General features: G+C 51.5%; 1 protein-coding gene across 1 annotated transcript; it reads right to left on the bottom strand.

Annotated features, from left to right (window-relative positions):
- Positions 1 to 521: 521 nt before the first annotated feature.
- LOC119093769 (ammonium transporter Rh type A) lies at positions 522 to 23,333 on the bottom strand. The gene is made up of 10 exons (XM_037216776.1): positions 23,141 to 23,333; positions 16,483 to 16,666; positions 15,903 to 16,005; positions 15,576 to 15,623; positions 15,022 to 15,163; positions 14,395 to 14,558; positions 4,611 to 4,748; positions 3,061 to 3,194; positions 2,296 to 2,444; positions 522 to 1,966 (listed from the first exon to the last, which is right to left on the bottom strand). The coding sequence occupies exons 1-10, from the start codon at positions 23,295 to 23,297 to the stop codon at positions 1,827 to 1,829; spliced, it is 1,359 nt and encodes a 452-aa protein (XP_037072671.1). The 5' UTR covers positions 23,298 to 23,333; the 3' UTR covers positions 522 to 1,826.
- Between the last annotated feature and the right edge of the window lie 1,033 nt (positions 23,334 to 24,366).

The raw sequence follows: 24,366 nt of genomic DNA, 5'->3' as shown, positions 1-24,366 counted from the left end.
ATCTCTTAAGCTAATGCCAATGGAGTTGACTGCATTGGAATCGATGCGGGAATTGAGCCATACTTCCTCGAGTTGGGTCCACTCACTAGCCTCACTAAACTCGAGTCAGGTCCACCCACTGGCTCCACTCCACTTGAGTCGACTGCAAATGGCCTATGCTAGTTGGAATCATAGCCAGAACCCGCTCCACGTGTCTTGAGATGGGATCGGAATCACTTCCGTCGGAGCGGAATCAAGCACGATCGGAGTGGAATCAAGCACAAATCCGCCATCCAGCCCGCGCCGTTTTTGAAAATCCGATCTGGTACAAGCTGTCCTTACTCAAATGCTCCCAATGGCTTCTCTTCCCCACTGGCTTAATTGACATTCCGTTCTCTACGAATTTATAAGAAACGAACTTGCCCCGTACGCTCACAAATCGCCAAACTGAGGACGACGGTCATGTAGATACTTCTCACGGTCAACTCGCCAGCTGGCCAAACATCACGCCGCCAAAAACGCTTTATGAAAATGAACTTGGCCATACGTTTGCATTGCTATATTAGTAACGACGGCATCATTAAAATATTCTTAGTGACAGCAGTCGTAACTGGCATGTTTAAGACGCACATCACTACAGCGCGTGACAAATTCATGATACACACTCCGATGAGCGTTTGTACGGCGGAGGGATCATGGCACGCTTCATTCACCTTGCTTGGCGTCTCCCGCTGGCACACGGGCGCCAGAGATAAGATCACGTGTTATCCCATTTTGTACGTAGCCTATCATGGATCCAGTCGGGGAGGTCGGGTGAAGGAGGGGAGGACAGCGACAAGGATAAGGGACGAGACTTCTCAAGAAAGGCGAAAGCACAAGTGCATCGAAACACTATCCAAAGCTTGCATCTCTGTTAACCTTGGCTGGCCCTTAGTATTCTTTTCTTATCGGTCAATGCGATGGTGAGGACAGAGTGGGGATTACAATATCAGCCTCGCACTGGCACAAGCATGGCTGGGACACAGTTACGATACAAGCGCGTTACTTCACCCCATATTAATCAGACGAATGCTTTTGCTGTTAACATTATGCTCAGAACCGCTGTGCCATCTTCGTCGAGGCGTAGCAGTAGCAGTAGAGGTAAATGGGACTTCGAGCGCTCGAGCTGTACGGTCAAAGTGCCCGCGAAGTGTAGTATAAAAACTTACACGCCCGTAGAAAGTAAGTTAAGTGTCCGGAAACCAACATCTAAAACAAGTAGAGATAGACACCTCCGTCGGCCAACCCTGGGCATGATGCATATCTAACATGCTCATGCACGGCCGTAGAACCTCTCCCCTGAGCCCGCCGCACGCGCACCAGATCCGTGTGACCCACAGCTGCTGGGAGACGCGTGGTCCGCTGCGCGCTTAAGGCGATGTGGCTGCCTCCCAGGCGGCACGACAGGGGCGGATGTGAGCATTATTGGTTAGATCATCTCACCAGGTGTCCCGGGACGAGCGCAGGCGGTCGGCGCTCACATTACTTACCCAGGCGGGACGAGAGGGCACACGGGCGCGTTATTCATCGGACTGTGCTGCCAGGCGTCGCAAGGGAGCACGTGTGCGCGTCGACGGTAGGCTACCATCCCGGGTCACATTGGACTGGGAGGAGAGCGGCAGAGCTTCTGCTACGATTGCCAGCCTCCGCACGGAACTAGGTGCATGTGCCTTCCGTCTGGCGCAGCTAGGGGTGAAGTATGCGTGCCCCGGTAGCCGCCGCGGGGATCAGAAATGCGTGCCTCCGATCAGACGCCACAAGGGATCAAGCACGCGTGCCCCGGTCGGGTGACCCCGGACGTGGGCGGCTCAGATGTGCGTATCGCTCGTGGTGTTACCGGGCTCGGCCGGCTCTGGAGGCGGCTCGTCGTGCACGACGAAGTAGCGCCGGTCGCTGAACAGGTCGCCCGTCTCCAGCCGCTCCCAGAAACGCAGCTTCAGCAGCAGGCCTGGAGGCACGAGGACACATGTGAACTGCGCTGCATGTGCATGGCGTCTTTCAAGTCACTTAGCCGGGTGAACTCCGTCCGTATTATCGGCTGCTCGGACGGCGGCGGCAGTGGCGGCACCAGTGAAAACGCCCGCCTCCGATAGCTGCGTAGCGGTGCATCTTCGTCCCCTGTTCAAAAGGCCTGGCTCTGATTTCCCGCTGCAAGGAACTTTCGCCGGACACTGAGCTTTCTCAAGTGTCTGGCGAAGCCGACAGCAGCAGCAGTTCAGTGCATCGCAAGATAACCCGGCAGCTGCTAGAAAAGGCCCGGCTGTGTGCAGCGCTCACCCGTCAGCAGACCAGTGACCACGGAGATGACCAGCGTGATGATCAGCGCCAGCATTTGCATGCCGCCCTGGACGGAGGCCGAGCGGCCGGCGACCGGCGTCTCCTCGGCCAGCGCCGTCTCCGCGCGCGCCGGGAAGATCACGAACAGACTGCGGACGAGGCCGACAGCGGTGACCGCCCCGGCCGCAGCGTGGTTACCGGCGACGGCACCCCCGTCCAGCGGGCCGTCGCGGGGCCGGCGCCACGGCGCTGCCGTCACGTACGACCGCCCGTGACGTGTTTTGCCCTGTCTTGTTAGTTTCCTCGCGGTGGGAACAGTGAAATTGTTTGAAGACGTATCCCAGCGCCGCACGTGGTGCGGTGAGATACACCAGGCCGCTTTGCGGCCTTGCGCCACTTCGGCCGCCGTGCGGCCATTTAATATACACGACCGACGTGAGAAGAACGGTGCCAATTTCAGCTGCAGCATCCCGCGCCGGTGAGTTGCAACGCAGCAGCGCTGTGTTGCGAGTGTCTCGCGAAGAAGCATAGACTTGGCAGTAACGGATGGGGCAGCGGGTCGACACGATCCCTCATCGTTATGCAAGTCGCTACAGTAACGACGTCATGAATGGCGCACGTGCACGATCGCATGAGGAAACGCGTCCGTATCTGTCGGTCGCCGGTGTTACCATCACGGAGTACGTGGGGAGTCTGGCACGCGCACCTGGCTGCCCTGCCGACGCCCGATCCATGTCACGGCGGAAGCCGGCGACCCCAACACACCTGGCTCCGTACTGCTCCGGAGACGCCATGGCCGCCATGATGGCGCCGACGGTGGAGGCCAGGATCCCGGGCATGCCGTGCAGGTTGTGGACGCCGCATGTGTCGTGGATCCGACAGTGCTTGTCGAGCGCCGGCTGCGACAACAAACAGCACGCGATGACGGACGGCCGGCGCCGAGCAGCAATTGCCGCCGGCCACGCCCGCCGCTTCGAGACGGGACCGCAGGTCCCGCCTCGAGGAGGGGCCGGGGCAGCTCGAGGCACGGCCGCGCGGGGCGGACACACACTCGGCGCTCCCCAGGGCGACGTGATGGGTCGAGTTGACGGTGTCTGTGTAAGGCCCGCGGCAAACGGAAAACGATAAAAAAAAACGTCACGAGGGCACCGCTAGGTGGTGGATGCAACTGATACATAGAGAGCATAACAGGCAGCATCACCTAACGAAGTGCCTCTCACAGGCGCATTTATAGTAGTGCAATGATGTAGATGCTCGTACGAGAGGCACGTTATGTGAATTTATATTCATGCTGCAACTGGGCGCATTCGGTACTTGCGTACTAATTTTGCCAAGCAATGTTCTGTCATGAATACCGAGCGTCGCATCGCGTTAAGAAAGCTTAACTACACCAAGATACATATACCCACCCCCAGGCCTACTGACTGGCCCTAGACACGTATACCTGCCATGGGCCGGAGGAGAGCAGCGCAGCACATGGCAGAAATCCCTGCCTTGAAAGCGGGGCATTTCACGCTTTCCTGCGATGCTGCGGTACCAAACCCTCACGGCTTCCCACCCTTGCCAACTTCAAGACTGGCCCCGTCCCAGCTAACTCCTGAACCGGACAGCCTGGCCTTATTCTTACCCAAGAACCGCCTGAGCTCCGACACACGCAAGTCTTAGCCCCAGACGACACAGTCACATCCGAGAGTCAGCCTGAGCCCCGACACACGCAAGTCCTAGCCCCAGACGACACAGTCACATCCGAGAGTCAGTCTGAGCCCCGACACACGCAAGTCTTAGCCCCAGACGACACAGTCACATCCGAGAGTCAGCCTGAGCCCCGACACACACAAGTCCTAGCCCCAGACGACACAGTCACATCCGAGAGTCAGTCTGAGCCCCGACACACGCAAGTCTTAGCCCAGACGACACAGTCACATCCGAGAGTCAGCCTGAGCCCCGACACACACAAGTCCTAGCCCAGACGACACAGTCACATCCGAGAGTCAGTCTGAGCCCCGACACACGCAAGTCCTAGCCCCAGACGACACAGTCACATCCGAGAGTCAGCCTGAGCCCCGACACACGCAAGTCATAGCCCCAGCCGACACAGTCACATCCAGGAGTCAGCCTGAGCTCCGACACCCGCAAATCCTAACCTCAGCCGACACAGTCACATCCGGGAGTCAGCCTGCCTCTCGCCCCATTTACAACACCGCTATGGCCAGCTGAGGCGCCCACTGGACCAAACACCCCTCTGAACAGCCCCGCCACCGCTCTCGCCAGCGTCGGCGCATTTGCCACCAGGCCCGCGCCTCTCGGTCACTCGCCGTGATGAGCTGGAAGCCGACGACGGCGAGGGCGCCGGCGACACTGCCGACCAGCAGGGCGCCGTACGGCTGGACTATCATGTCGGCGGCCGTGCCGATGGCCACGCCGCCCGCCAGCGTGGCGTTCTGCACGTGCTCCTGCGACACGGACGGGGCACGGGATCACCGCCGGGGTCCGCGGCTCGACTCCACCCCTAGGAAGCAGGCCGGTCCGGGTCGGCGGGGCTGAGTGGTGGCCGGTGGACACGGTTTGGGGGTGCGGGAGCAGCTTGTGAAGGTCAGAGGCGAGATCCACGCAGGCCTGCCCGATGGACTTCAAAGAGCGCATGACAGTGAAGTGGCACACGGAGAGCATGCACAGCTGCAAACCGAAGCAAGGATCAAGAGGCCATGCTACTATTTAACGCCAGCGGACAGTTCACAAACAACTACGTGGCTTTCACCTGCCATTTGCAGGAGAGATGAAGCAGTTTGCCGAAGAAACGAAAACTGAAGAGGGAATAAAAACATATAAGCACACGCACGCACGCACGCACGCTCACGGACGCACGCACGCGCACGCACAAACGCGCACGCACTCACGTACGCACGCGCACGCACACACACACACACACACACACACACACACACACACACACACACACACACACACACACACACACACACACACACACACACACACACACACACACACACACACATGCCAGCACTAAACGACGCTTGAAAAGTATATTGCCAAATACATTCCGTAATGAAGAACTCCACAGTCGTTGTACGGTCGGTTAACAATTCTAGTCGGTCAACAGCGCAGATGAGTAAAAAGGACGATATCACATGAAGAATTTCGATGAAAAGAAGTGTCCCACCTTCGGAACATATTTCAAGAACATACTTTGGAGAAACCTAAGTTTGTTTAAACCTGAGTAAAACCTAAGTAAGTTTAACCTAAGCTCCGTTTGATTATATGGCTGGGAAGTGACACCGCGGCACCGTCAAAACACAGAAAGAATATCAATTTTAATCATTTTCGAGCCTAAATCACGCTGTCAGCGCTTTGTAACATCACCACGCTTCTCTTGCGATCAATCCCTGCGGACGCAACAACCGCTGCCATGACAATCGCCGTGCGCACCTTTACTGGTGCGAATGAAAGAGCGTTTATGATTGGCCCAGCGGGCAGGGGCCTGCTAGGGCAGTCGAGGAGCGTATAGTTGAAGTTCGAGCTAGGGCGTTATTTGGATTGAGTCATACTTCCGTTCATCAAGTCAGAGTGCGCCTCGAAAAGAACCATTGTGGGAAACGTGACATGGGAGAATTCAAAGCTCTAATCAAACACTTCGCGAAATTTGCGAGACAACAGCTTCATGCTCGCATATCGTTTTGTCTAAGCAGTGTTTCAAGCTTTCGTAGCACTTATCACTCGGACATTTTGGCGGATAAGTGTGCTGCAAACGGTAATGACTCCCTGCTTCAACAGATCAACGTATTGGAGCAGGGAGTCAAATGAGGTTTCTCGCACAGGGTCGGAATTTAGGTCGAAGGGTTGAAATTTTGAATAGCTCAGAATTTCTATTTGTAGTAACAAATAGAAATTCGGCGCTATTCAGAAGAACTGCAGGAAAACTGGCGTTACTGATTAAATCGTGCGCATCTGATGCAACAATAAGGGAAAAGTATAAAATGGTGGAAAATCCCCTTTGAAGGTAAAGTTCCACAACGGAAGATATTGAAGCAAGCATCAGATATAACAAAATATTTCCATTATAATTGTTGGTATATTTTTCAGTGGAAAAGAGTGCTCCAGACGATACATTTTCTCTGTTTATTAAACGTGCTCCTCAAGACATAATTGTTTGGTAACGTCATCGTAGCTTGCAAGACATTGATGGAGAGCCAATTGACCGCCGCTATGCCTGGAAAGCGTGTTCACCAACGCCGGATATAAACGACTGGACAATGATGTTTTGATTGGCCTTGATCGCCGCAAGGCTAATCAAATGGCGGGGTTTCAATGACTATTGTTTTTTATTGACTTATTGACTTGACTTTATTTTAGCGTTCTGAATGCCTGAGTGATCTCGAAATAGTCCGAACATCTTCGCGGGCGTGTAGTTCAGACAAGAGGGATTTGGGTCTTAAGAAGAACAGGGCTGTGTGTACCGAATGATTTTCAAGAAGACTCTTTCCAGTTCAAAACCCGACACAAATGTGGGACTCTCCCTTAAAGGGTTGTAGTGTAGTTCCTTAAAGGGGTGCCGGTAGTGTGTTAACCACGGCGTGTCTGAGAAGCCGAAGGTACGGGGTTCGATTCCCCGCGGTGCCCGCCCTTCCTGCCAGGGCGAGAGGCAGGCGACGCCATATAGCCCTAGCAGTTGAGTGCGTCGTAAAGCCCCAATGACGTGGCGCGACGTAGTTCCTTCAGAGTCTTGCAAGATCCACGCCCGAAACAGCTGCCTCTGTCGTAGAAGGAATCTTTCACAAATGAGGCGAACCTCCATTACACATCACTCTGCGGCGAATGTGATGCCGCGTGGAGAGTGAGTGTGTGCCTGTTTACGCATGACGCATGAATGCATTACGCCGTTGTATACATTGCGGGACAGTAGCACCCATGCCAGTAGAGAGGTCGGTGCAAAAGCGAAAAGCAGGGCAGGTCTCGTTTGGTGGAGCTCTTGCAGAGATTTGGAGCTGTTTTGCTGACACAAAAACGAATCGGCAGCAAGGACGCCCCAGGGAACAGTCATAACCTGAGCTAACAGAGCAGCGTGCACCGAAAAAGTACAGAATGAAGGGGGAAGCTGGGCCAGGACGGCCTACTTCAAGTTCCCCGTCAAGCGGTGAAGTCTTACACTGGCGACATCCCCAGCAATCTGGCAGCATATTAATTGCGTTTCGACTAAGGTGACAGGAGGGCCCGACCCAGCCAGCGTGTTACCGCTCCGCAGCGTTTGATAAATGAATGGCTCGTCGGGAATGAATATTTGAAAGTGAGTTAAGTTAAAGTTTTTGGTTGGTTGAATTTCTTAGACCAAAACCCACGTTCAGCAATGGCTACCTCCTCAAAAGCACCGCAATACAACACAAGTCAGAAGACAGTGAGGAAATTGTTGCGGCTATGATATCATCGCAATACACGGTGAGCGATAATTCACGATCCAACTAATATACTGGGTGTATTACTGTATTTTCTGATCCTGATTGTCGTCCGAAAACTTTCAGCAATGCTTTTCTCATCGCACTATGAGAGTGGCATCCCAGCTCTCAAACCCCATGCCCGCTCCTACAAAAATATACGCCACCGCTGGCAAGGATCTTCAAACTGCATGGAGCGATTTACAACATACAACTCGTTAAGTTTGCTCCAGAACTTGACGAATTTAGAGACGACCCGTGTTTCTGCCGGGCCGAGCCAGAAGTTTACTGAAGACTTACCATTCGTCATTGCTGGCTTGTACGATAGAATAAGGCTGTCAAAATCAGGTGCTGATAATGATTTTCCAAATCAGACTAGTTACCAAGCATGCTCAGCGTTGAGACCTGGTCGTTCTATTAAGCGATGGAGCTGGTGTTCAAGCCGACAGAATAACTGGCTTGACCAGTCCTTTTGGGATACAGGTACTGAAAAATATACTGTAGGAACGTGTTCTGATAAAACATTATCACCACAACTGCAACGTGAGAATAAAACACAGACTTAAACTACCTTGCACTCAATGAAAACCGAATGCAAATCTATGCACAAGCCTCTGACATCAACTGCAATCGGAATTTTGCAGCCTTGCAATCCAATCACCTCTGCCTCTGCCGCCTATGCATGAACATTAAAGCTTTCGAGGGTGCTTCATTACAACCAAGTTGAAGTACACGGTATGTGCCGTTTGCATATTGCTCAGGGATTGTCGTTCACTCCCAGCACCTCTTGGCAAATGTCTGTGTATTTCATCTGCCGGCGCTAAGTAAAGGCCCGGCTACAGGCCAGTAACACCTCCTCAAGTGACCATCAGCACCGCGTGAACCGGGCCCTTCTGAAGCAGCCGGTAGCAAGGGTAACGCTGCACCGTTGCGGCGGTTCCTCTCGCTTGCCAGACCTCTCTTGGATGGTCCAGCAGATCTCCCGAGTGTTGCGGTGCTGGTCCGGCAGACCTCCCGAGTGTTGTTGCTGGTCTGGGCAACCTCCCGAGTGTTGCGGTGCTCTGGTCCGGCAGCCTCCCGAGTGTTGCGGTGCCTGGTCCGGCAGACCTCCCGAGTGTTGCGGTGCTCTGGTCCGGCAGACCTCCCGAGTGTTGCGGTGCTCTGGTCCGGCAGACCTCCCGAGTGTTGCGGTGCTCTGGTCCGGCAGACCTCCCGAGTGTTGCGGTGCTCTGGTCCGGCAGACTCCCGAGTGTTGCGGTGCTCTGGTCCAGCAGACCTCCCAGTGTTGCGGTGCTCTGGTCCAGCAGACCTCCCGAGTGTTGCGGTGCTCTGGTCCGCAGACCTCCCGAGTGTTGCGGTGCTCTGGTCCGGCAGACCTCCCGAGTGTTGCGGTGCTCTGGTCCGGCAGACCTCCCGAGTTGCGGTGCTCTGGTCCGCAGACCTCCCGAGTGTTGCGGTGCTCTGGTCCGGCAGACCTCCCGAGTGTTGCGGTGCTCTGGTCCGGCAGACCTCCCGAGTGTTGCGGTGCTCTGGTCCGGCAGACCTCCCGAGTGTTGCGGTGCTCTGGTCCGCAGACCTCCCGAGTGTTGCGGTGCTCTGGTCCGGCAGCCCTCGAGTGTTGCGGTGCTCTGGTCCGGCAGACCTCCCGAGTGTTACGACGCTCTGGTCCAGCAGACCTCCCGAGCGTTGCGGTGCTCTGGTCCAGCAGACCTCCCGAGTGTTGCGGTGCCCTGGTCCGGCAGACCTCCCGAGTGTTGCGGTGCTCTGGTCCGGCAGGCCTCTCCTGTGTGCCGCAGAGTCGTCTGGCGGCTGCCGGCCGAGGCGGGGCGCTCGCCTGCAGCCGGCCTCAACCCGCAGCCGACCGATGCTAATGGAAGACGACCCTCAATCACGCCCGAGGTCGGATCGCTGAGCTGTGTCGACAGCTCTAACGCGGCGGAGACGCGAACACGGCCGGCTCCGGCCACCCAGGTGCAGGGAAGGACTCGCCAACAGCAGCGGACGCACCCTGCCGCTGATGCTGATCGCCGGGGAAGGTTCTTTGGTGCAGGGGTTTGAGATCAGGAAGAACGTTGTCCCTTTGTGGGTTCGGGGGCTGAACCGTGGCGTTACCTGGACCGGCCAGTCAACGTGCGTGCATTACCAAAAGTAGTTTATCGTGCTTAAACATGACAAGCGAGATTTCTGTCGTATGCAAATATGCGGTGACAAGTTGTCTTTTTCCGTAACTTCGCCCCTTTCCCGAGCTATAGCACCAGCGTGTATGACAACTCTTACACTCCCCCTCCTCCTGCGGCCCGTCTCCCGGGGCCGGGAGACGCTGCATAGACGTCAAAGAGCAACGCGCGCATGCCCACTGCATACGCGATTTCAACCTATAAAAAGGCAGAGCTTCCGTGACCTATGGAACGGAATGCATGAAGTCTGATCTGTGCTATAAACGTCTGCGTTCGCTCAATAATGCATGAGTGCCGTTGACGGCACTCAGCCGTCGATGTTTGTCTGTGGTTCGTGCTTTCGTTGAAGCTGTTATATAACCGACGGAACTGAAATCTTGGGACTCACATGCATACATGCATGAAGTTGTTATATAACCGACGAAACTGAGACCTTGGGACTCGTGCATGCATGCGATGTCCACCCAGGGTCAGGTGTCAAAGGATCCACGCCACCAGGCGAGTGCGGTGAACGAAGGGCAAACACGTTTGTTGGGCATTATGAACTTTAAGGTGCCCCCCCCCCCCCACCGAAATCCATCTACCTGGTTTATAACTTTACGGAATGATGAGACGAGGCATTAGTGTCACGGTTAATCGTCCCCGCCTGGTGCGTTATCATGCACACAAGATAGTGTACAAATAATAGTGTGCAAAATAGTGCAAGTACCAACATATCGGACGACGAGAGTCGTCCGAACTATGTATCTACTCGTGATATTTTGTGTGCGTGGCCAGTAACAATGACGTAACCAGGAGACCAAGAGCCCAAACTGGGCGAAGCCCCATTTGAATGTCGCCAGCTAAACTGGACCGGACTAACGTACGAAACCTTTTTGATTGGATAATATGAACGGATGCGCGCTCTTAGGACCTCATCCAAGTTTTCAACACCCCAAACCTATACATAGACAAAGCATATGCGTTTCAATTAAGGCAAAGCGGAGCAAAAACACTTCCCTATGCATCATGTAAGGAAATCCATGTCCAACCCTCTCCAAACATGGTTTGATGAATACCCTCTGTTTACCCGGCACTGAACGGGGGTGCGTCAAATTTGCCCCTGTCCAATATACGTCATAATTTAAAGTGCCTTGAGATATCGTTGTAGAGCTTCTAGCAGCTGTTTATGAATGAGCTCTACGCCCCGAACCAAAACAACAAATATGAGACAATAATAGATAAAGCGTGAGTGACGTCGGAGTGGCGTCATGCTTCCCGATTTTTGACAAAGAGCATACCCGTAGACAAATTGACACAGGGACCGAACGAAAGAACATATCAGATACTTGTGAAAGAGAAAGGTGAGCCGATTAGTCCGTCATTAATATGCCTTGTCATTGGTTTGTTTCAATATTGCCCATTGATATATTGCTATACCAAATAACAAAAATATCAATGAAAAGTGCACTCAACATTTCTTGGTCTCAGACTCAACATAATAAGTACATAAACTAAAATGTCTCAAATACGCCAATAAGGGATGTGTGTGCCAAGTTTCAAGCAATTATCGGCAACAATGACTGAGTGATGGCTTCAAACGCATCATAGCGCGTGTTGCCCGTGCCAGGCGGGCCCAGGCCCCCCGCGGCGGGCGGCGGGGCTCAAGTCTGCCGCGGCGGCGTGGTGACAGGGCGGCGGAAGCCGTTCATCAGTTTTGCACGCAAACCGACGACCACGTGACTGGCGGTGGGGTTGAAGGGTATCAGATTGCGCTGTCGGTAGGACTGACCCGTCGAAAGGAGCGCGATGATCGGTCCCATGTGTAAATGGTCGCAAGATAGAAGAAATATATCGTTATCACTTTCATTGCAGTTTGAATATGATCGCATTAAAATGATCGCCTATTACAGAGCCGTCGAACGCTGTTGATGGCACTGAAATCGGGACAGGATTGTTCGAGTTATCGATTTCTGATGAATTTTACCTATAATGACCTTGACCCTTCTATATTTTTACTTTCCCAGATCAAACCTGCAAGCAGAATCGTTTCCAATTGCGCAATTGCATGATGCGTGGGCGCCTAGCTGGAAACTCTGGCTTGCCATTACAAATCACGCTATAATCGTGCATCCAACCACTTATTCGCCATCAAGGTCATCCACTTGACCTTAACCTTAGACGACTCATAAACAAGTGGCAACTTCTGCCTACGTGTCTGATGCCCACAATTGCAGCGAAGCTCTCCCACTTTGCGTTTAAATAAGTTAATTATGACGGAAATACAGAGGCCAAAACAGGCATAGAGACCAAGCACTCAGGTCTGACGCGCGGCTCGTGACCTTGGCTCTAAGTCTGGTGCGGTGCGCTTAACATTGGACACCTTCCTATGTAGTATGTTTGATCAGGACGCCATGATCTAACGCCATGAGATGCGCTTCTAAGTGAACTGTGTTTTTGGAACGGTCAGACGTTCTAAAGTAGCACTTTAGAACTTGACCTTGACCTATTACCTTGATGCACTCTTAAACTTAGGTTTGTTGTGTAGCCTGAGACTCTGGCGGTCGTCGACAGTTTAAAATTTTAAGATGGCTTCAAAGTTTTGCTTAAAATTGCTTAAAAATTTGTAATCTAGCTTAACTGTGTACGTGCATCGGGTGAGTGTATTTCATAGTCGTACCACTGTTCGGACAGATTTTAGAGATGACAGTTCGCTGCAATTTGTAATTCGAATCCTACGCTGGGTAGGTCGGTGTTTTGATTCGGATTCAAAGTTGAATAAACTGGGATGAAGTTGAATATGTTAGAGTCTTTCTATTGCAATTAAAATACTTAAATGCCGTAGAATTTCCACTCCTAAACCGATTTCAGAGGTTTCTGATTAACTGTACTCATCGCTTCTGCCGTAGGTACATACTACATTTCTAACTAAAGCATGACAAGGTAGGCATGATGTCGCGCTCGTTCCCCTTGGATGCCTGCTTGCAGGCAGCATACATGTCTGACTAATCAGTCAGCTTATAATCGAGCCAGGCGTAAAACGCTTGCTGGGGTAAGCTTTGATACATGAATGCACGTTTAATCCGACAGGCGCTGGCCCCATGGTTCACCTTACACTTGCTAAGGCAGAGCTTCAACACGCTCGTGTTTGAGGACCTCTGTGCATAACGCGCATTGTAGAAGGGGTGGGGTGTGCAATCCACTCTTCCCTCTCTCAGAAAACGCCAAGGGAATTGACACAACACCTGCGAAGCATGCAATTGAGAAATGAGGCTTTCAGGGACATATGCTTGCGGCACCTGATGTATTTGAAAAAACCTGAGCCTAGAGAACGTTTCAATGCATGTATTTCCATATTCCAGTGATGAGTTTTATGATCAAGCATTTGCTTTGAGAACTCGAATTCTCATTTTCCGGGTTCGAACTCCGTTTTCAGATTCGAGATTCGCAAGCTCTAAGCCTGTTCGAGTCTGTTCGAATCCGTAAATCGGAGCCCTGAGCTCTCTTTTACACCCAATTTCTATAATTTCCTGGTCAGCTTTCCGGTCGTGGCGACCCCAGCACACTTAAACTAAGCGTCTGATGATATTCCGTGAAACGCTTACATTCCATTTGTAGCTTTTATACCGAGAGCGGTGTAAGAGGCTTCAAGCTGATTTATGAGCGGATTCATAATATATTTAGTTTGATGAGTGAGGACAAATCACGCATACTAAAACTTGGATGCATAACAGAGGTTACAGGCGCCAGCCCAGATAAATGCCATTCCCAGTATACCTTCTCGAGCGTCTTGCGAACAGACGTGTTGCTAGCTCACATCGTTACCCGCGCCCATCTCCCTGGAAAATCTGCACCCCGAATATCGTTTTGTCTCCAGGCAACTTCGCTGTGAAAGTTTGTGGTTTTGCGTCCCAACATCAATGCAGATACCAACAGGATATTCCTAATAGGGAAGGGGGCAGGAGGCACGCTTGCCCTCATCTTTTAGACTGGGGAGCACAGCGCCACCCCTCCCTCAGCTTTGACAGAGCCACTCTTAAGGAGGAGGGCAAGAAATGGAAAACAATATGCGACAGATTTGACGAATATAGGGTCGTTGTTTTTTTTAAAGAATAGGACATTTTTAAGGTGTCGAGTATAAGCCTAGCTCATTATTTACCACCAACTTCACAAATTCATGGCACCGCACGAACATAGCGGGCATTCCAGCCATTCAGATTTCCAAGTGCTAAGACCGCATAGGCGGCGCTGCGCTTAAGACCGCCCGAAGTACAGGCGGCTAAGGCGAACGTTTCAACGATACGTTCCGAGCATAGATAAAAAAGCTCGCAAAAATTACTCAGCTTTTTCAGCAGGGCCAAGAATTATCATGGAGAACTTGCTCTCGTTATCGAGCGAAGCCGAGACTTGCGTGGGGAGGTTGCCTGCTTGCCTGGCAGGCCTCAAGCTCGCGGCGGCGGAAGCATGTCCCGCGCGCTGATCGGGGCCAGACTCACCATCGAGAATCGGCTCTGCTTGTCAAGCAGGGCGGACACCGCGAACGAGACGATGCAGCTGGCGCACAGCGAGAGGTAGGTGTTGATGACGGCGCGGTTCTGGTCGTCGCCCTGGGCCAGCGCTGAGTTGAAGCTGGGCCAGAAGCACCAGAGAAACACGGTTCCTGCCGGCCACCCAGAAACAGCTGCAACGAGCCGCAGAGCACAGAACGCGTGGATTGAGACGAGGGTCGCGGTTGGAACAAAGAATGAACGAGCACGCTCAAGTGAATTATGCACGGATGTGGAGCCAAGCAGCTTCATCGGCTGATGAATCAGGTTTTGAGTGGAAATGTTTTGGCAATGAGCTCGATAGATTAGAATCGCTTCACAAAAGCAAGTCTGTGTATCTCCCCCGGGCTTACATCTCGTGCATGCCATGGCCGTAGCACGCATGACTTTTTCAGTGCTCACATGGGTAGGTATTTTGAACAATGCTATTCCAAATATTAGTCTTTGGAATGACATGCGTATATATATATATATATATATATATATATATATATATATATATATATAGCCGCTTGCGTCTGTCCACTCCCCCAGATATGGCTGTGCCGGCGTGACTTCATTGGTGACGAGTCTCACCGATCATTGAGAACAGGTCCGAGATGGTGTTGGAGGCAGCGTTGTCGCTATCGCTGTCCTTTCTGTACAGCACGAAGCTGACAGCCAGGCCAAAGTAAGCTCCGAAGGTGTGAACGAATATGGAATCGCCCATGTCAGATACCTGGTCGACAAGGATGGCGTAGACGAGCAGCAGGCCAACTGGGAGAGCCTACCGTTCACCAGTAATCTTCCCAAAGGTTTGGGAACTGTTCAAAGCCACGCAATTCGTTTGAGCAAAATGTGATTGGCAGCAGAATCGGCAGCTGCATCGCATAATCATGTATGGGATATAGACATATGGCACATGCGATTGAAACCGGACATCAACACAGAGTTCTGTAAAAACGCGCCACTGGGGACCAAACGCGTATTATTGGCTGCATATGCAAATGCAAATTGGCTACACAAATATCAACATAGCGCAGAACAGTAGCGGCAATATGTATCACATCTCAAACGCGGTTCTGCACTCGTTTGCGATGCATCAGTAGCATGTCAGATGTGAATATAAGCTAAAGAAACATCGCACTTACCTGGAGGTACTTCCGACCAATGATTTCATTCACGACAAAAATGGGCACCTGCAAAAGAAAGATGTTTTAGAAATGCGAGCCTCAATGGTTTGATGGCCTGACCCCAGTTCATCCATTCAGAAGCCAAACGTGATTCAGAGGGCTAATGGCGACTCGTGTGTAACAATTGGTGGCGCGCACCAGTGATGATCGTATGGCATATCGCGCCCGCATCACCATCGATGACTCTCCTAAACCATCACTGACTCGCATTCACCAGATTCATAGGAGACATTTGCACAGCGCAACGGTTATCAGTGTGACCAGCACAAGTATCGGATGTCCCACCTCTATGAGAGCCATCAGGAGCAGCTGAGTGGGCGTCGTCTTGCCCAGCACTACGCCGAACGAGATGAGTACACAGGCTGCGGTGAAATCAGCCCCCAGCAGGCTGCAAACAACAGTCAGACGCATTGGACCAGCACTATGTGAAAGTGACGTAGACGTCAGAGCCCGATCTCACAAGGTACCACGGGAGCAACATGATTCAGACGAGCGTGCTAAAATAGTGACGAAGTGGTTTATTCGAACCACACGACGCGTCATTGACAGCCGGTTTCGTGGCTGTTTCCCTATCCGCTTCATCAGTGTGCTCAGTCAGGGAGATTTCCTGCTCCTGCTACTTTCAGGAGCAGCCACAGGTTATCTCCACAACGACAGGAAATTCCCACAGCTCCACACAACGCAAATAACTGGCGCATCTCTGACAGGCGTTGGCTCCTCACATAGGATGTGGTCGTCTTGAATGGGTGAAAAATCTGAAGCAGCATTTAGGCAGCCGAGATTTCGTGCACCATTCTGCAGTGGACCCAGCTCGGTTTAATCATTCACGACCGCTGCGCTGGCGCTGCGCATGTGCCCAGCTGACCTGACGACGTCGATCTCGATCTTGCCGTCGTGCAGGTGGAAGAAGCCGTTGACGAGCAAAGCCCACTGCAGCACCACGGCCGCGATCAGGAAGTTGATGCTGACCGCGCTGAGTCCGTAGCGCTTCAGGAACGTCATCAGGAAGCCGAAGCCGACGAAGATCATGATGTGGACATCCTGGAACACTGGTGGGGGGGGGGGGGGGGGCGTATTGTGATTGACACTGCGAGATCGCTTCAGAGACATTGCCGACCAGCGAGACAAAGCGGGGACGCTCCGTAAGCAGTTGGCGTCAGTTGAAAATAAATGGGGCAGTGTATTGGAGATGACGATTACGGTATTGTCTAGAACTTCCTCGGCGCCAAGAGAGACGGCAGAGCAGCTTGAGGCACCGAACTCCCTATCAAGTGACACGAGAGAGCACGTCAGCGGTTTCATTCATTGCCCAATATTGTCCAAACGGTCTGCTGCGGGAGCCAGCTGCCGGCTATCACAATATGGACCTTGTGGAAGCAAAACCGTCTCGTTTGCCTGCTTTCCGCATTATAAGTTGCAAGTTACAATGCTGAAAGGCTTGCCGTGCAGCATACTTGAATACAGAGGCGTCTCTCGTCTCTATTTGAAATCTGAAGGCTGACCTGAAAAGCGGCTAAGGTCCGTCCACAAAATACGTTACGCATGCTTCGCCATTTTCAATACCACATCCCTTCTGCCTGGTTACGCACTGGTTAAGGTGCCTAGACCCACATCTCCCCTGGTGACATCGCGTTAAGCGCTGTGTCCCGACAGGTAGCGTCCGTTTGACCCCTATTGAGCTAAAGGTGAGAAACCGTGACGTGCTTGTGGCTCGTTATGACAGGACACCAACGGTGAGTTGTTAGAGCATTTGCGAGAAACATTGTGGATGTGAATGGGACAGTGCTAATGGCCTTATTCTTGGAAGAATAACCAGGAGAATCGAATAATAGATGCATTGATATTTCGGCTACATGTCTTCATCGAAACGAATACCAATAGGCTTTTATCAGTTTATCCAAGCGAGTATCGCTACTGATATTCGTCACAATAAAACCGTGCGGCCGAAATATCAATACATCTATAGTCCCATTCTTCTGGCTATTATTCGAGGAATAAAGCTGCTAGCACTATCTTATTTAGAAGCTAAGGGCATATAACTTTGAAGTTTTGAAAACGTGACTGCAAATATCTAGACATTATTTGCTTAGAGGCACCTAGGACACCTGAGCTTAACTGTACGCTGTCCAGCACCCTCCCCGTTCGGTTGCGCTCTATCGACCCCCTCCCCTTCCCCTCTGCATGCATAACGTAATATATGGACAGCCCCAAAAGCATATCCCAAAAAATAAAGAAGGTGATTTCCGCTCGTATTTGTCACCTCCCTTCTAAAAAGTAAAAAGTCTGGAACGCTGAACTGAATCAGAAACTATACTGCTGTTAGGAAGTGCAGATTAAATTATACTTTTATTGTTTACAAATCGATTTGAGAAGACTGAATCCGAACCTTACGAGTGGATGGATTTCTGGGATCAGAGCTCACCATAAGCGGTGCTTTCTATATTAACCCTTATCCCTGTCATCCGATCAGGCATTCCAGGTCAACGGCAGCATTTCTTAGTAAATGTTTAACGTGCGCGATACTAGGTACGGGCGCTCCTGCCGCTGATGTCATCCGACCTTCAGCTTGGCCGCTGCCGCCGGCCGCGGGCCCAGTCAAGGTCAAGTGGCGAGCACCCAAAGCGACTTAAATCCAACCGGCCACGGGTGCGTGTATCGGAAGGCAGGCACTCTTACCACCTAAGCTATCGGAGCGGGATCGATTGAGTTCAGGAAACTCGACGTTTTAAAGCGGCGCTCACGGTTGCCATGAGCACAGCTTTGAAGCGTCGTGTCGATGTGATAAAGATCCCCAGTAGCCCTACGGTTTTGCTTCATCTTAGCGTTTCGTATCCAGCGATGTAAAATGTATCACAGCTGTCAGCCAGGCGCGCTGATACAACTCATAATTTTCAAGTATGAGTTATCAGATAGTGACAAATGCCATGAATGGTAGCACAGTTTATCCTTTTCGCAAGATGCAGCGTCTAATGACATTTATCTAGCAGGTACCGCAATCAAACACGTCATATTTGCCAGTGTACCTGATGTCAAGTACTGTTGATGCAGCTAATTGCATCGGAATTACATCGATAATGCACTCCAGCATGCCATGTTGATTCGGCCTCCACCCTTTCGCCAGACCTGCATGCGGAGGGTTGTACGTGCCGCTCAATGTTGCGACGTGGCCGCTCCGGGCCAGGGTTGACTCTGGTTGGCCAGGTGCCAGCTAACGTTTTCATTTCAGTCGGGCCCAACAATAAAATTCAAACTCGCACCCAGCACTCGTACCCAGTACACGTACTCCTTAGAACTCGTACTCGGTGCCGCTGGATTACGAGTCCGGAGTTTTTCCTCAAGACCACGGAGACGGTGCGTCGTCGGTATCAATGTTTCCCTAAAAATGATTTGAGCCGAAAAGAAACAAAACTAGCTTTGACGCGAGGTAAGACGATAATGCATTGCTTCGCTTCTATTGATAAAATCGTGGAAATATTGCGGAGCGCTATGGAGACAGGCTAATGGCCCTTTAATGAGTCTTGTTTCAAACGATGTCCAAACTTCGTAGCGGTTCTCAATCATGAACTAGGCTTCGAGCAGCTGGGCCACCGGCGGCCACTTCTCCTTTACCGAAAATAACAGCAGTCAGTATTACACGCGCACTTTGCCTATGCTCAAACTAAATAAAACCCGGTCTAGCGTCCCCACAGCTTTTCAAAACATCTCGCTCTCTCTTTTCCCTTTCTTTTCCTTTTCCCCATTCTATCTCCCTCTCCCCTCTCTCTCTCCCTCCCTTATTTCTTCCCTGCCTCCCTTTGCGGAAAATGACAGTGATTGATATCACCGGTGCACTTTGCTTATGCTCACATTAAATAAAAGCCCGGCCTAGCGTTCCCACAGATATTCAAAACATCTTGCTCTCCCTTTTCCCTTTCTTTTTCTCTACCTCATTCTATCTCCCTCTCCCGCTCTCTCTCCCTCCCTTATTTCTTCCCTACCTCCCTCTGCCAGGTCCTTGCATACAGAGTCCAAGCGACCAGCGTAGTGACTGTTCCTAATCACGATTGATGGCCGGTGAGAACGTCATACGAGCTTAGAACTGCACTGTCATGAGCCAGAGTGATCGCTTTCGTTCAATTGGCCACGGATCGATTCGAGAACCCCGTTCAAATGGAGGGCAGCGGAAGGTCGCAGTGATGCGTGAACTAGTCGCGCCAATCAGCCCGTGCTCAGTGGCGGAGCTTAAATGTGGCGTTAAAAAGTCCTTGGAGGTCGTGCTGGTACCCAAGAGCAATTTCTTCTAGTCATCACTTTTTACCAGTCAGGTGCCATTAATTGAGATCAAATGTGGGATATAAAAATCGCTAGACGTCTCGCTGGGATTGAAGGGCAACTCGTTCTCGTCCTGGTGTCAATTTGTCAAGCCCTAAGCCTCATATGAAAGTTTAAGAATACTGGAAGGGGAAGCCTCGGGACGCTCAACGATCATGGATTAGTTACAGTAGACAGTTTGCAAAAGTTGGTAAACAAGTTACGGTAACAAAACTTGATGTGTAAGTGGTGTTAGATCGAGCAATTTCGATCTAATCTACCACAACTACGCATACTTTGTAACATTGTGTGACCGCCATGCCGCGCTTAAGACCAGGTTTGGTGGGGCTGGTGACGGCGCAGAGCACAGCTCTCGGCAGACTGGGCTTCACACGCGACGGCCATCTTCTAGTCCAGCTGTCCATCCTGGCTCGACTTGGCACCGCTCTTCAGGCGGTAGCGAACTACTCCAGCGAACGGACGCCGATAGTGCTGCCACCTGGGCCGCCCGACTCCCCGGCGCGCCAGACACACCTGCACTGTTTTCATAACGCAAGTCACTGCGTTTCCAAGGTGCCAGGATGAGAAGGCTCTGCGCTTAAAACCTGATTTGATAGAATGTCCGCACCGAACTGGTATTTTCTCACCTTCGCAGAACGACGCGAGGTCCTGTCTACAGTGGGAGTATGCATTAAGGTGTCCCTGTATAGCACTTCTTTGTAAAGGTATAGGTGCTCGGGACTTGTCTAGTTCTCCGGGTTAAGGCGAAATCAGAAGTGCCATTTTTCAAAATTATTGTGGGTTTAAGGGGGTGCGCAAAGGGAAGTTCATGTAGGAGCAAAAATGGATAGTTATAAGTATTTTCGCTCTGATGGCCAGCGTGACATTATAGACATGCAGATAAACATATAAACCCCGTGAGAGTAAGGGCATTAGCCCGGCCCTCGTACATAAAAGTATTACTTCTCAATGAACTGAAACCTGCTTCATGTTCAGGTAAAACAAAACAACATAAAACCAGCCTGGTAACAGAGCGCCAAGAAAACTGCCGGAGCTCTAAAATTATGCATATCCCCAAAGCATTCATTAATTTTGACAAACAAGACGCTTCTGAGCTCTCCTTGAGCTGAAGAGCCAGATAAGTTCTGAGCACCCATACTTTCACAGAAGTGTTATTCTGGGGCATCCTAGCAGGCATCCTGGATCCAAGCTGAGAACGTTATCGCGTAGTTCGTCGAAACGGCGCCAGGTTAGTCTCATTTAGCATCAGCGCAGGTGACCCACGGTGGGTCGGGCCAGGTCGACGTGAAACCTTTGGGAGTTCCGGCTACCTTGCAGTACTTAGAACCATGCGAACAACAACAGCTTGGACATCGGTGTTGAATGAGTGGATCCTGACGCATTCCATCATGCATTCATCAGAAGACATGATCCTAGGAATTGGTCATACGAGTGACCTGTGACCTCTTCTTATCACAGCTAAACATGGTCCCGCAGTAACAACAAATGACCCTGGAAAGTGCAAGTCAGTCACACCCTGCACCAGATATAAAGAAGCATGTCTAAAGACGCGCCAAACCAGGTCATCAAAAGCTAAAAGTGCTTTTACGAAATGGTTTTCATCTAACTTGCTCTGTGCCTACCCGATATCACCAGGATAAACTGCATTTTATAAGACTTTATCGTCGCTCAGTGTGGCAAGATGAAGCAAATCAATGCAGAAAACCCCTTTAGAGCGCATATCCCACGACAAACGATGGTCGCCGAGTGCCTTAATGTGCATCGAGACTGACATGGCCTCGGCAAAGACGTCATCACTCGTGAGCATGACAGATGGAACCTTCAAACAATCCCGAAATCTACAAGACCACTGAGCTCTCAACTGAAAAAATCAGAGCCCCACGCACGATCTCTGAAGTTGTTCCCAGAGAGGCTTGAGAAGGTGTCTGAGGCCAGGCGCCCGCCCGGGCTAAAGGTGCCCTGCCAAAAGCGTGCCCGCTGAAGGTCCGCGTAATGGACACAGCATCGATTCTTCATCATTGTGCGATGTCGCCCCCGGAACTTTTCTTATCATCATGCATCATCATCACTACGTCGGAGCTTTTCTCATCATCATGCATCATCATCATTACGTCGGAGCTTTTTACGTTTTGGGTGTTTCGTCGTCAATTTGATGTAAGTATAATCGCACAAACAGCCCCCAGCCTGCTTGCCGTTCTTGTATCCGGCAATATCGTTGCTGTTCGTAGACACGCGTACCATGAACTATTGGCACACACTATTGCTCGGACGTTTGGTGACTGGAGCGGAAACAAGCAAGCCTAATTCCAGTGTTTGTATCTGTATTTTATTTGTTTAAATAGGTTAGCGGTAATTTTGTGTCGATCCCTGCGGTTAATAGGCCGAATCGGTTGGGAAAAAATAACATGCGATTCCGGTAAGAAATAGCACGGTTTTAGACACAATATTTGATACGCGTACATATATCTGTACATATATGTATATGCATATATATATATATATATATATACCTTTAATTTAGAAAGCAGATCATTCTCTATGCACGTTTTGCTTAGAATCGCACCGAGCTCGGTATCGTTCATTCAGTGGTAGTTGAACGTTAAAAACCATGGCATTAACTCCGCTTCTAGCGTTTCGGGGGCGCGTAAAATCATTCTGTTCCGAACAGCGTTTTCATGAAAAGGAGTGTCAAGTTCAATAAGAGAAACGTAAGTCCTTTTGTCATGTGAAGTCATGAAAGTGCGTGACTTATGAGTACCACTGTAATCACGACACTGCAAACCACATTACTACACCTCACGGCTAATGCTATATGTTGGTAACGTTTTCCACATCAAGTGCACCTGCCTGCCCAAGTCCATAGAATATTACAGTATCTCACACATGGCAGGACTGCTCCGGTCTCGATCGTAAACGAGAGCCGTCATCAAGTTGAATGGTGCCTCTCACGCTCACTTGTTTAGTAGTCGTCAGATCCCATCAGTCAAGAAAGATTTAGATGCTGCTAGACTGCTCGTGTGACGTAGTCGCAATCAGATTGTTATGATAGATGCGGAGAATCCGTACATAGAGAAATGTCTTCTCGGTGATTGCCTTAAACTATAGCTGTGTGCAGTGGCGCAGGTCGTCACGCTGGGCATCTGGAGACTGGATCGCCCAGCGGACTGAGAACTGCGGCAGAAAACTCCCTCACGATCGGTTTGGACACTCACTGCCGTATATCCTGGGCAGCAGCGCCGCCGGCCCGTCGCTGACGCCGGGCTTGGTGGTCGCATAGTTGGCGAACACTCCGAACAAGATGACGAACAGCAGCTGCAGCCCGACGATGACGTACGGGTGCGGTGCGCGGCCGCTCATCGAGCGAGCCATGACTGCTCCACACGCGCGCGCGCTGCTGCCGCCGCCGCCGACGCGTGCCGACTGGTACCCGTCAGGACGGAGGCAGGACCGGCGGGCGGGCGGGCGGGACGCGGAGCTCTCCCGTCGGCGGCGGTGGTGGCGGCTCCGCCGTCTGGTGGCTCCCGCCCAGCTCGTGAGCGGATGTACAACGTCACAGCTGACAGAGCGCGTTCAGCTGGGATTTGGCCGGAGTGGCTGTCGTCGGTGGGGTGGGGCAGGGGCAGGAACCACGCGGGGTCCTAGGCTCCCCCCATGGCCCTCCGGGCTCTGACGAATCCTGTGATTTGTACGTCGGTCCGGCTGTTGGCGTAACTACTAGCTAAAAAAAACTGTTCGATAAGCCTACTACGCACTTCACATTTCCACCATGGGGATACAAATAATGATGTCAGGAATATTGGTCCCTCATTCCTCCCATTCATAAAATATTGACACTGGGACGCATTTAGTTTGTCTATCTCTAACGTAGACAATTCCGCTCGGTACAACTGATGTCCAACTATGCTGCCAGCCTTTCCTGGAAAGCGGACGGCATGGCTAAGCACAGAGAATGTCAAATTCTAAAGACCTTCTGAGCTTGGAAATTGCCGAGCTCTAATAAGAAACAGCGCCCATCTCCCGAAAATCGAACTGAAAAGCAAGCAACTGGGCGCCAAACGACCAAGCAGTCGGTGCGCCCTAAGTCACATCATCAAAGGGCATCATAAAATATCTGTCTCTGTAGTTTTGGGGCGTGACCTGACCCATCTAGCCCGTCCTCCCATTCCTTCCCCAGAAAGCGAGCCGACACAAGCCGTCGACCGTCGACAGTGTAGCCCGGCGGACTACATGGCCGGCTGCTGCTTCTACCCGGACGGACGAGGAGCAAAAACTGCGACACATTCCGCACGCATTCGCCTGGCAACGGGTGCCTAAACCCTCGCTTACTGGTGCTGGCCGCTATTGGAATGTATGGTGAGCAGTTTTGACACAAGAAACGTGAATAATGAGGGACAAAGCAGTGCTGTTCTTCTGTGAGTCTTCATGGATTTCGCTGCGT

This window comes from Pollicipes pollicipes, unplaced genomic scaffold (assembly GCF_011947565.3).
Source record: "Pollicipes pollicipes isolate AB1234 unplaced genomic scaffold, Ppol_2.1 Scaffold_4002;HRSCAF=4701_pilon_pilon_pilon, whole genome shotgun sequence".
NCBI lineage: Eukaryota > Metazoa > Arthropoda > Thecostraca > Pollicipedomorpha > Pollicipedidae > Pollicipes > Pollicipes pollicipes.
Note: the sequence above shows the minus strand (reverse complement) of the source record. Positions and strands in the feature narration are given on the sequence as shown.

Coding starts and splice junctions, on each gene's coding strand:
- LOC119093769 (XM_037216776.1), bottom strand. CDS start 23,297: ATGGCTCGCTCGATGAGCGGCCGCGCACCGCACCCGTACGTCATCGTC. Junction 15,164..15,575: donor TTGGTCGGAAGTACCTCCAG/GTAAGTGCGATG, acceptor CTTGTCGACCAG/GTATCTGACATGGGCGATTC. Junction 1,967..2,295: donor GGTCACTGGTCTGCTGACGG/GTGAGCGCTGCA, acceptor TCGTGCCTCCAG/GCCTGCTGCTGAAGCTGCGT.